The 13,892-nt window shown below is 36.6% G+C and overlaps 1 protein-coding gene across 1 annotated transcript in view; it reads right to left on the reverse strand.

Annotated features, from left to right (window-relative positions):
* Positions 1-13,892, reverse strand: part of SPAG16 (sperm associated antigen 16) — a 1,070,067-nt gene that overhangs the window by 903,850 nt on the left and 152,325 nt on the right. Inside the window, exon 10 of the mRNA XM_070387101.1 lies at positions 10,803-10,930. Within this exon, the coding sequence (XP_070243202.1) occupies positions 10,803-10,930 (128 nt within the window). The remainder of the gene's footprint in view (positions 1-10,802; positions 10,931-13,892) is intronic.

A 13,892-nucleotide genomic window follows, 5' to 3' on the forward strand; every position in this document is an offset into this window, starting at 1 on the left:
CTCAAAAGAAAAGTATATTGATATTTGCCCTAAACCATCTTCCCTAACATTCTGTATTTTAAGGATTATACTTTTTTGTAAACTTCCATTTCCCTTTCTATTACATAATAGGAAATACTATTAATAGCAGGCAGCTAAGCAAGAAAGTAGAGTGAGAGATAGTTTCCATATTTATTGGAAAATTATTGCATTGTCATTCCATGAAAATTTGACTTTCCTTATCATAATAATATACCCCAGAAAAGAGTTTAAGGTAAAAACTGAAGGACTAGACTTTTTCAAAAAGTGAAGCCACGTCCTAAGGAAGACAAGCATAGTTTTATTTTTACCAACCTTAATTAATAAGTTGGATTTTATGCATTGTTGTGCTACACATAATTGCTATATATAATTATAATATGTCCAACAATACCTTCTTGTAGGTCACTGTGGTTATTATTATGGATCTAGATAATTAAAAACAGAATGAAAAACTGTTATAGCCCCAGAAGGATAACTGTCGGTCTCTCTCTGAGTCTACGCATCCCTGGAATTGAAAATGCTTTGTGCAACATGCATAACCAATGAAAAGGTCTTTCCATAATTTTAGCTGTAACTTGATTCAGAAAAAAAATCAGAACACCTTCTGGAAGATGACAGCTGCTCAACAAATCCAAAGTGCCTAAACAAGCCTAGTTTAAAGCTGAAGACAGATACAGGCAAGGGCACTAAAGACAATCTGAAATAAATTGAGAATCTGATCTCCTAATTAGATGATGTATTTATTTATGGACCATACACAAAGTGATAAATGGGTCATAAAAATGTATGTTTACATTTACCATAAATTTATGTTCCTCTTTCTTTTTAAATATTTAGGTCATAAATATTATCATTATTTAATGGAAAATAACTGAATACCTTAGTACTTTGATAGTAAACCGCAAAATCAACAGAATATATTTATATACTACAGAAAATGTTTTAAAATATTCTGTACACTCCTTGTAAGTAATGATTACAAATATTTTACTGAATATAATTATTACCCTTCTAAGGAGAATTTTCTTGATGTTTCAAGAGACTATATAGCATATTAAAAAGCAGAGATATTACTTTGCCAACAAAGGTCCGTCTAGTCAAGGCTATGGTTTTTCCAGTAGTCATGTATGGATGTGAGAGTTGGACTATAAAGAAAACTGAGCACAGAAGAATTGATGCTTTTGAACTGTGGTGTTGGAGAAGACTCTTGGGAGTCCCTTGGACTGCAAGGGAACCAACCAGTCCATCCTAAAGGAGATCAGTCTTGGGTGTTCATTGGAAGGACTGATGCTGAGGCTGAAACTCTAATACTTTAGCCACCTGATGTGAAGAGCTGACTCATTGGAAAAGACCCTGATTATGGGAAGGATTGGGGGCAGGAGGATAAGGGGACGACAGAGGATGAGATGGCTGGATGGCATCACCGACTCAATGCACATGAGTTTGGGTGAACTCCGGGAGTTGGTGATGGACAGGGAGGCCTGGCATGCTGTGATTCATGGGGTTGCAAAGAGTCGGACACAACTGAGCAATTGAACTGAACTGAACTGAAGGAGAATTTTCTTGATGTTTCAAGAGACTATAAGTTCTTTTCTTCTGATCATTCAAAGTTTAAATATATATTTTGCTCTAATATATTGCTTGTCTGTTTAGGGGATATAAGGAGAAGGCAATGGCACCCCACTCCAGTACTCTTGCCTGGAAAATCCCATGGAAGGAGGAGCCTGGTAGGCTGCAGTCCATGGGGTCGCTAGGAGTCAGACACAACTGAGCGACTTCACTTTCACTTTTCACTTTCATGCATTGGAGAAGAAATGGCAACCCACTCCAGTGTTCTTGCCTGGAGAATCCCAGGGTTGGGGGAGCCTGGTGGGCTGCCGTCTATGGGGTCACACAGAGTCAGACACGACTGAAGCGACTTAGCAGCAGCAGCAGCAGTTAGTTAGGGATATAAATATCATGAAAATAACAGAATTCAGCTTATTGTAAATTGCTGTTTAATCGCTAAGTCATGTCTGTCTCTTTTGCAACCCCATAGATTGAAGTCCATGAGGCTCCTCTGTCCATGGGATTTTCCAGGCAAGAATACTGGAGTAGGTTGCTATTTGCTTCTCCAGGGAATCTTCTCAACCCAGGAATCAAACCTGTGTCTCCTGAATCTTAGGCAGATTCTTTACCACTAAGCCACCAGGGATCCTCGTTTTATAAATATACATTGTAAAATTCAAGTTAAATTTATAGTTATAAAAAGGATCTAATATTTAACTTGGAAATACATTTTAAAATATAGTAGTGATTCCTTATAAACATATATAATTGGTAGCCCAAAGAAGATCAGAGATACTGATCTATGCTAAAAAATTACATTTCCATGATGCCCATTTTTTTTGCATTAAAAGCTACTTAGTCACTTTTTCTTTATTTCTGGTGGTGCTTCTATGGAAGTGCATGGGACAGTAATGACATGAAATTAACTACTTGCCAGGCAGCACATGCAGCTGTGAATTGTGTTCACAGTGGAGCCCAATGGGTCCCATTCACCTCTAAGTCTACTTGCAAGTTTAATAAGCTTCCCAGACTTGACATGACCAACCCCACATTCCAAACCTGGCCCTCCCTTAGCCTTGAAATTAATAGCCACTCTGTCTTCATTTGATCTGACCAAAAACCCTGGAGTCATCCGTAATTCTTCTCTCTCAGCCTATACCCAGCCTACCCAAAAATCCTGCTCACTTTCTCATCAAAAACTAAAAATCTTACCATTTAGTCTCTATAACACTATCTATAACCTAGCCCAGAAAATCTTTATAACTCTCTTAAATTACTGAAATAGTTCCTAACTAGTCTGCCAGCTTCTACTCTTAACCTCCATTGACAGTCTAATTCCCACACAGTTGTCAGAACATCTTGTTGTTATATAATATAAGCCAAATTGCATAATTCTTCTCGCAATCTTCTAATAGCTTTTCAGCATTCTCAGAATAAAATTCACAGTCCTCTTTACTATGATTCGTGAGGACTTAAGTCTCTCTCTCTGGTCCCCAAGTACCTAACTTCATTTTCTTCTCCTCTTCTATTAATTCAAGTTCACTTACTCTGTTTCTAGCAGACTCCTTGTTGGAACATTCTGGACATGCTACCAGAAATATATAGACCCATGCTAAAAAATTACATTTCTATGATGCCCATTTTTTTTTTTTGCATTAAAAGCTACTTAGTCACTTTTTATTTATTTCTGATGACTGCTTCTATGGAAGTTCATGGGATAGGACTTTGCGTTTGTTGTTTCCTCAACTCTAATTTTCTTCTTTATTTGGTGTATGTCTCACTTCCTCACCCACTTCAGGTTTTTATTACATGTCAGCTTCTCAGAAGAGTCCTGGCTCCTTGTGTTTAACCTCAAGCCACCCTCTATTCCATGTCCCTCTGTCTGCTTTGTGTTTCTCTGTAGCACTTATGATCATCAAAGATACAAGAGCATATATGTGTTCACTATTGGTTTATTACTTGTTCCTTGTAACAAATGTAAGCTGCTGGAAACATATTTCTATGTATTTAGTTAATGGTCCAGAGTCGTACCTGATAAATGCTAACTACATTTTTGCTGAATGAGTAAATGTGAAAGTACTTTCAGTCTTTCTTTTTTTAAAATGTTTCATTAATCTTATATATCCTAATGCATCTATTTTCACAAAAATATTGTGCATTAGTTAGGGAAGTTAAATCAGGACGTCAGGCAAAGCTTGATGACAACTGAAAACTCTCCAAGCGACACATGACCCAGAGATGCACTTGCCTTCTAGCACACAACTTGTCACTTTCAAAGTTTGCTGATTCCAGCTATGAGGATGAAACTGGAGAGAGCAGAGTATCCTATTGGAAGACTTAAGAGATGACTCACTTCAGAAGGCTAGGAGATAGAATCTTCCAATAGGCCCAGGGAGGAGGAAACTGAATTGGTGAGTATTTAGCCAGTCTCTGCCATCTATAAATTAGGAAAACACTAAGATTTCATGTTCTTTTTCAATTTTTTTTGGTAAATTAATTTATTTATTTTAATTGGAGGCTAATTACTTTATAAAATACTTCAAAATAATATATACTGCATGTCTGCTGAATTCCATGATGGAAACAAAGTATTAATAGAATGTTAGGATTGACAGTAACTGAAGGAATGAAGAGTAAAACATTAGTTACATATTTCAAGAACTGCCTACCCAAGGAGGTAACATCTGAGCTGAGATTTTAGAGAGAAGAATGAGCCAGACATGCACAAACTGGAGAAGTAAAAACTCAAATAGAGGGAAGAGTTAGTATAAAGACCGGAGGGCAGAGATAAGAATAGGGAGAAGATTGGGTAGTTTAGTCTTAACAAGGAAGCAGGGAGAGCATGCAGTCAATGCAACGAGAGGTAGACAACGGTCCCAACCAGAAGAGTGCTGTAGGCCTCAGTAAGAAGTTTGGGATCTTACTTTAAAACAGGGGGGAGACATTATCGTACTGAAAGCAGTGAATTTTATCATCTGGTTTATATTTTTAAAAGATAAATTTAGCTAGCATGAAGTAAATGAATTAGTAGGCTTTTGCAATAGTGTAAGATATGGCCACAGTAATATAGATAGAGAGAAGTGGGAAAATGTAAATGTGTTTTGGAGGCAAAACCTATCAGACTTACTCTTGGATTGATGGTGGGAATTGTGGGGTGAGAGAATGAGTAATTAAAATTACTTCTAGGCTGTTAGCTTGAATAAGTTCATGTAAATTCACATTTTGCTTTTGCAAAATGGTGAAGATCAGTAGAGCCAGTTTTCTGAGGGAAAACAAGAGTTCTTTCTGAACATGGTAATTTGAAGAAGCCTATTAGGTGTTCAAGCCCAAGGGAGATGTCAATGGTAGAGATATTGCTAAGGGGATTATCTATCATTGTGTGATCAGCTGCCCAGTCATGTCTGACTCTTTGTGACCCCATGGAATGTAGTCTAACAAGCTCCTCTGTCCATGGGATTTTTCAGGTAAGAATACTGGAGCGGGTTGCCATTTCCTACTCTGTGGAGAGTACTTAAAGACTGAGCTTGGAAGAGGCCACAGGAAAAAGTGTAGACTGTGAAAAGATGAAGCCAGAAGGCTGAGCCAGAGCAGTTACCAGCCATAAGTCTGGCAGAAGAGAAGCAGCCTACTGACAAGACACTGAGCAGGACAGTCTGGGACCCAGCAGGAAGACCAGGACCAGGCAAATAATGAAGTCAAGAGAGTAATCACAGGGGTGGTGGGCTCTATCAACTGCAGCTAAGAGGAGAAGAATGAGTGAGTGGCCACTGGTGGTGGGCATGGCAGCAGCCAATGACTGACAAGAGTCAGTTCCAGAGTAGAGGACAGAGGAGTTCCACTGAATGGGAAGAGTAAGTAAAAACTGTTAGTTCAATCAGCACTACTGCCAACCTTTTTAGGGAAATGAGCAGAGCAGCTTCTGGGGAAACAGCATAGGTTTGGTGGGGGCAGGGAGGGGGTGGTTGGTCAAGAAAATGTTTTTTTTTTAACTAATGGGAGTTAATGTTCTAGGCTGATGTAAAGCATCTTGTAAAGTCAGGAGAAAGACAGCTATCTTAGTATTCAAAAACTCTGTTAACTAATCTGATTTAACCTATGAAACTGCACTCTATAAAAATGAAAATTAGTAAGACACCAAGAATTTTTAAATTATATGGAATTTAATGTGCATTTATTTTATTATGACCTTATTAGAAAAATCCAGCAAAAATACATTTTAATAAATCTGTGTTTTCCAGGGAAACAATATATAATTAGCAAATTCTGCACTTAAAAACAGTCTAATGAATTATTTTAATATTTAAGTTTAAAGCAATTATCCTAGGTTAAATTTGTCAGGGGAAAAAGTATCTTGGCCAAACTCATGGGTTATATAGTTGTAGGTTACTGACAAATTTATATGCTTGATTGTAAAAATAGAAACTATTTCCTTGGTCTTTTTCTTTAATACAATGTATGGACTTATCCACTATTTTGTGGTTTGTTTTTGAGTTAACTGGACCTGATACAAATTCTTTCTGTGTAATTCACAAGGTTTCTGAGCCTCATCTGTGTGTGTGTGAATGTGTAAGTAAAAGAGACAGAGACAGAGAGACATAAAGAAACAGGGGAAACAGCTGAATCCTGGCATTTACAGATGCTTACTAAAATGGTTTATTGTTATTATTGATATTCTTTCATTATCATTGTTATTACTGTTATTGTTATTTTGATGAAGTTAAGAAACCTATACACCATAGAGGAAGAATTTCATTTACACTCATGGTAATTTAAAATCAAAATAAATTCACAGCTACATATAAAGCAATTTTTTTTATTCTTCAAAGAAACATATAATTGAGTCAATGAACATTATACTATTAAAGACCTCAACATTCAAAAAAGTGAGATCATGGCATCGAGTCCCATAACTTCATGGTAAATAGATGAGGAAACAATGGAAACAGTGACAGACTATATTTTCTTGCACTCCAAAATCACTGCAGACAGTGACTGCAGCCATGAAATTAAAAGACACTTGTTCCTTGGAAGAAAAACTATTATAAACCTAGATAGTGTATTAGAAAGCAGAGACGTCACTATGCTGACAAAGGTCCACATAGTCAGAGCTATGGTTTTTCCAGTAGTCATGTATGGATGTGACAGTTGGACCATAAAGGAGGCTGAGCACTGAAGAACTGATGTCTTCAAACTGTGGTGTTAGAGAAGACTCTTGAGAGTCCCTTGGAGAGCAAGGAGATCAAAGCAGTTAATCCTAAAGGAAATCAACCCTGACTATTCACTGGAAAGATGGATGCTAAAGCTGAAGCTCCAATACTTTGGCCACTTTATGCAAAGAGTTGACTCACTGGAAAAGAACCTAATACTGGTTTCCTCAGTGTGTATGCCCAGCAGTGGGATTGCTGGATCATAAGGCAGTTCTATTTCCAGTTTTTTATGGAATCTCCACACTGTTCTCCATAGTGGCTGTACTAGTTTGCATTCCCACCAACAGTGTAAGAGGGTTCCCTTTTCTCCACACCCTCTCCAGCATTTATTATTTGTAGACTTTTGGATCGCAGCCATTCTGACTGGTGTGAAATGGTACCTCATAGTGGTTTTGATTTGCATTTCTCTGATAATGAGTGATGTTGAGCATCTTTTCATGTGTTTGTTAGCCATCTGTATGTCTTCTTTGGAGAAATGTCTATTTAGTTCTTTGGCCCATTTTTTGATTGGGTCATTTATTTTTCTGGAGTTGAGCTGTGGGAGTTGCTTGTATATTTTTGAGATTAGTTGTTTGTCAGTTGCTTCATTTGCTATTATTTTCTCCCATTCTGAAGGCTGTCTTTTCACCTTGCTAATAGTTTCCTTTGATGTGCAGAAGGTTTTAAGGTTAATTAGGTCCCATTTGTTTATTTTTGCTTTTATTTCCAATATTCTGGGAGGTGGGTCATAGAGGATCCTGCTGTGATGTATGTCAGAGAGTGTTTTGCCTATGTTCTCCTCAGAAGGGAAAGAGACACATGTACCCCAATGTTCATCGCAGCACTGTTTATAATAGCCAGGACATGGAAGCAACCTAGATGTCCATCAGCAGATGAATGGATAAGAAAGCTGTGGTACATATACACAATGGAGTATTACTCAGCCATTAAAAAGAATACATCTGAATCAGTTCTAATGAGGCGGATGAAACTGGAGCCTATTATACAGAGTGAAGTAAGCCAGAAGGAAAAACACCATTACAGTATACTAACGCATACATATGGAATTTAGAAAGATGGTAACAATAACCCTTTGTACAAGACAGCAAAAGAGACACTGATGTATATAACAGTCTTATGGACTCTATGGGAGAGGGAGAGGGTGGGAAGATTTGGGAGAATGGCATTGAAACATGTAAAATATCATGTATGAAACGAGATGCCAGTCCAGGTTCGATGCACGATACTGGATGCATGGGGCTAGAGCACTGGGACGACCCAGAGGGATGGTATGCGGAGGGAGGAGGGAGGAGGGTTCAGGATGGGGAACACATGTATACCTGTGGTGGATTCATTTTGATATTTGGCAAAACTAATACAATTATGTAAAGTTTAAAAAAAAAAAAGAACCTAATACTGGGAAAGACTGAGGGCAGGATGAGAAAGGGGCAACAGAGGATAAGATGATTGGATGGCATCATCGACTCAATGGACATGAGTTTGAGCAAACTCTGGGAGATAGTAAAGGACAGGGAAGCTTGGAGTGCTGAAGTCCATGGGGTCTAAAAGAGCTGGACATGACCGATGGACTGAGCAACATTAAAGACTTATAAAGTACCAAACTTCTGCGTGTATATATGGACTGAAGGGAGTGTGGTAATTGGTTTTAAAATTAAGAACAGAGAATATTAAATTATCTGAGCAACACTAGAAATTTACAGTTGAGTTTTTTATTATGGCCAGTTAAGGACTGGTGGTATACAATAAGAATACAGAGAAAGCAGTAGAAGAAAACAAGGTAGGAGGGGGAAAAACAAACCTGGAACCCAAAAGAAATGGCTGTATCAGGAAGCAGAAAGTGAGACAAATTGAAAAGAAACAAACAGTCAGAGAGAAAAAAAAAAAGGGAGGGGGGTTCCCAGGGAAATGAGTTGTCCCAAAGTCACAGCTTAATTTTCCTTTGAGGTATGTTACTCTGGAAGATTAGTGATTATCATTTTCTACTCACAATTGATCTGTTTTTTCTTACTGTCTAACTCATAATGCTAGAATATTTTCTCCTAATGGGCTAACTAGTGAAGATTATGACAGAGAAATTGTTCCCTGGGTTGCAGTAGTAGTTATCAGGGCAGCTGTCTTTCCAAAGGCTGCAAATAAATTCAGCTGAAATCTAGATTTTGTCTTTGACTAAGAGTCAAATGTTTCCCATGTTTTCTTTTCCTTGTTTTCATTTAGCGAAAGCTTCTCTCTTAACCTTCACATAGTCATTGGTCACTGTAGGCTGCGCTTACAGTACCTATACTGTTCAGAGATCCCAGATTGTGCACCAGCAGACTAGCACAGGCTGTTCCTACCAGCTGAGGTCCAGGATCACAAAGCATCAAAGGAGTTTGTTATTCGCCCTTCAAAAGCCTGTTGTGTTTGCTACTGTGAAATAATTAAAAATTAATCAAGGTGATGAAATATGAGTGTGATAAGCAGAACTGCTATCAATGAAAATTAAATTAATGCTGCAGAAAAGTGAGATCATCTGAGTGTCTCAAGCTCTTGTTTTAGATTACGGAAATTACAAAATTGAACTTGTTGGTGATGCATTATTGGAAAGAAATATGATGTAGAATTCCAATCAACAGTCACTTAATCAAAGAAAAAGTCATGACCTTACATCAAAAGACTGGGATGTGAGTGCAGATGAACTGTTTTAAGTTGAAATAGACTATTTAAGGAATGAATGTATCATTATTATAGTTCTTTTTACTAACAAACTTTTTCAATTCATTAACCTACAGGTTTTCATCATGGCAGAAAAGATCATATTTACTGTGCTCATAAGCAGGGTACCATAGACAGTATTCTTGGTACATGCAAATAATCAAACAAATGGGTCTTAGAAAGTAAATTCCACAGAAGTTCATTCAGAGCAAATGAAAATCTCATCACAGGTAAGTGTACGTTATTAGAGTTGGTTAACACTCTCTTCTGAGACATTCGTCCTCATTAAACACAACAGGGGCTTCCCTAGGGGCTCAATTGGTAGAGTCTGCCTGCAAAGTGGAGACCCAGGTTCCATCCCTGAGTGGGGGAGATTCCCTGGAGAAGAAAAGGCAACCCACGCGACTCTTCTTGCCAGGAGAATCCCATGGACAGAGGAGCCAGGCGGGCTACAGTCCATGGGGCCACAAAGAGTCGGACACAATTGAGTGACTAACACTTTCACTTTTCATTTTCTTTCAAATATAACAGGAGTTATTATGACAAACATGTATGTCAAGTATTTTTGTACAAATCCTAGAGTTCTTAAAGGTCAGTAATAAACTTGGGATTATATGAACAAATACAAGAAAACAATATTACTTACCTAAACTGTAATCAAAATGATATATCTATGATTATTTACAAAAGCTGACCACTTAGTAAGAAATTAATCTACCATAGAAATCTATGATAGGCTGTATATTTACTGATTCTTCACAGAAATATTTTTCTCAAACACTCTAAATAAGAGCAGTATAAATTTTACAAGATTTTAAACATTTGCTATAAATGTAAATATTCAGATTCATAAAATAGTACATTTTAATAAATACCAAATAATAGGCTTCACTTTCACACTGATGTGATTATGGTTTGCAAAACTATGATCCTCAAAAGAAAACAAAACAATGTGTTAATGAGGAAAAAAAAGTACACTGGCAAAATTTTAGGTAAAATAATCAAATGAAATGCATAGTTGCTGAGATCCTATTTTTAAAAAAATCCTACAAACCTCTCTAAAAACAACGTGTGCTTCATTTTAACCAAGAACCTGCAACCTCTACATTAAAAATGCACAGTCGTGCACTTGGGCTGTACTGCCATCAAGTGCCTAAACCAATTAGTATTGAGGTTCTTGCAGCAGCTTTAAGCAGATTCTTTCAGTGTTACAAGTAGTAATTTCAGATACAGGCTAAGAGCAAACCACTTTGATCATAAACAGCTACAAGAGCATCAAAATTTAGACATGACAATAAAACCTCAAAAGTATTAATAAAACATCAAGAATCCTACCAGCTCACTGGAAGTTCGTGAAGTCTGAATATGTTATTCAGCTTGTAGTCAAATTTTGCTGGACAAAGATTCTCTTTGCCTAAATCCAGGTTTGGATTTGGTTGCATATGTGTAGGAAATTCTGAATCCTAGAGAAAAAATAAAGAACTCTGTGTAAAATAGAAACTCATTGTACACACTGATACAGTCTTATTTAATATTTTATTAAAAAACAAATGCTACTATTAAATCCATCATTCTTGATTTTAGTTTTGAGAAAATATGCAATAAATATAAATTTTTAAATAAGGAATATATCTAACTGCATAAATCTAAACTGCATGCTACATGGTAAAACTTACTTGCAAACATCCCTTTACTGAATTACAATGAAACACAATATAGCATTTCTTATATATTATTGGCCTATTGTCCTTTTTCAATAAGTTTCCATCCCCAACAGTATTATTTTTATATTCCTTTTATTCTCTATAGATGGGGAACTGAACAAATTTTAACTGGATAACAAAATAACAATATTCACTAACAATTATGGTTTTCTTTACATCTGAGGACACTCAGATAATTTAAAGTTACTTACTAAAGATAACGGAGAAGGCAATGGCACCCCACTCCAGTACTTTTGTCTAGAAAATCCCATGGACAGAGGAGCCTGGTAGGCTGCAGTCCAAAAGATTTCTGTCATAAGCATTTTAAATTTCACATACATTAGAATCCACATCTGCCATGTGTTGGTCATTTCCCTCCAAAATGATGAAAAAGATAATTTTCATCCCCTGAGAAAGCAGTCTCTCCTCAGTGGAAAGAAGACATCCTATGAATAGCACTTGAAAGTGAAGTGTTAGTCATTCAGTCCTGTCCGACTCTTTGTGACTGCATGGACTATAGCCCACAGGCTCCTCTGTCCATGGAATTCTCCATGGAAGAATACTGAAGTGGGTTGCCATTTCTTTCTCCAAGGGATCTTTCCGACTCAGGTATTGAACCTGGGTCTCCGGCACTGCAGGCAGACTTTTTACAAACTGAGCCACCAGATGGATGGATCAATTGTTCAACTCAACAGAAAAAGGAACTGATCAGTCCTTAACACTTTGAAATTGCCTTCAAAAGAGGGAGACACATTAGTTGTTTGCACACGCATTCATTTGTTCAAAAGGTATTTTGGAGTACTACTTTATCCCAAACATTATTCTAGGTATGGGGAATCCACTAATGAACAAAGCAGATAAAAAGACTTGCCCTGTGAAGGTTACATTGTAACAGATTATTTAATATATCCTCAGAGTTTGGAGAATTACAAAGATAATTTTAATAAATGAAGTATCTTTCTGATCACAAAGCAATATATTAATACATTCTTTTAGAAATTTTATGCATTTTATACTACTACAAAGAAAAAAATTAAACTTTTTTTACTACCAGATTAATTACTATTAGATTCCCTGGTAGCTCTGAGAATCTGTCTGAGTGATAATAATTAGTGTTATCACTTTGGTTTATAACTTGTCTGTCTCTGTATCTCAATTTTTACAAAATTGGAACCATCCTCTATTATCCACCCTCCATCTTTCATTTAACATTACTGCATTTTCACAGTAGTCTATTTTGAAAGAATGCAAACACCACATTTTACTTAAAATAAGCTATATTTGTTTCCCATATGATTATCAATGCTATGAACATGGTTTTCTATCTATAAATCTCCACTTTACTGACTGCATCCTTAAAGCACAGTTTAGAAGTGTAAGTGAATAATCATCCAAAGAAAATCTATTTTTTTTAAAATCATGATACCCTTTCACAGATTTCTCTTTAGAATTATTACATGAATTCATACCCCTGCCGGTTTTATAATAATATATACAATGCACCACACATCTTTGTTATGGACCCACTCACACAAGTATTTATTTCTTTGGGAAATATTTATTATTGTCTATGTAAGGACAGGCATTGGCTTCAGATCTTACAATATATCACTGACCAAAACAGACAAAATTGCCTCCCTTGTGGAGACTGCATTCAATCATGATGACACCATGAACAATAAAATAATAAATATATAAATTATAAGGTAGAATATCTGAAAAAAATGTTGCTAATCCATATATAAAAATATTTCATTGGTGTTTCACTGATTAGATTGACTATTTTTATATTTCTTTTTGTACTTCATTTTTCCTCAAGTGTGTATATATGCCTTCTGCCCATTTCCCTATTGTTGTGATAGTACTTCATTTTAATAATATTGCCTGTGTTAGAAATGGAGGAAGGGTAAATTATTATGTTGGAAAATACAGAAAGGTGGTGGGAATCTGGTCTTAGTATAATTTTTTGACTACATGGAAATATCTAGAACCAGAAACTTATTATTTACAGCAATTTGTATAAGCACTGTTAAATCAATCATTAGTAAAACTAATACAATGAGGCATTTAAGAAACCTAATCAACTGATTTTAATAAAACCTAATCAACTACAACCTGTTTGATAAAACTGAGAAGAATATAGGGAAAGATTTACAAGAGCAGTGAAGGCATGATAATAGCAATCCTATCTCAATATAGATATGGAGAATCCCATGGATGGAGGAGCCTGGTGGGCTGCCGTCTATGGGGTCACACAGAGTCAGACACGACTGAAGCGACTTAGCAGCAGCAGCAGCAGCAGCAGAGGCAAAACATAAGATACTTTATAACCCAGGCTGTATACTGAAACATTCCAGGAGACAATAGCAGGCAGGAAACAATCAATCAGCAGGCAGGATCAGAGAGGTAAACCCAGGATAAATAAATACGGACAATGCACAGAGGATAGAAGAATGAAAATAAATCTTAAAACTATTTGAAATTATATGACTATTGTCCTTCCTTTGTATTGACAAGGTACAACTGGAGGGCAAGGCTAAACTGTCAGTAATGGGCCTTGGTAGGTCAATGGTTCTCAACCCAGTTCATGTTGAAATCACCATGTACCTTTTTAAAAAATACCAATATCACCAAACCCTACTCCAGATCAATTAAGTAATAATGCCTGAAAGTGAAGCTCTGACATTGGTATTTATGTTAAAGCTCTTCATGTGAAAAAAAG

The sequence above is a fragment of the Bos mutus genome, chromosome 2, assembly GCF_027580195.1.
Source record: "Bos mutus isolate GX-2022 chromosome 2, NWIPB_WYAK_1.1, whole genome shotgun sequence".
Lineage (NCBI taxonomy): Eukaryota > Metazoa > Chordata > Mammalia > Artiodactyla > Bovidae > Bos > Bos mutus.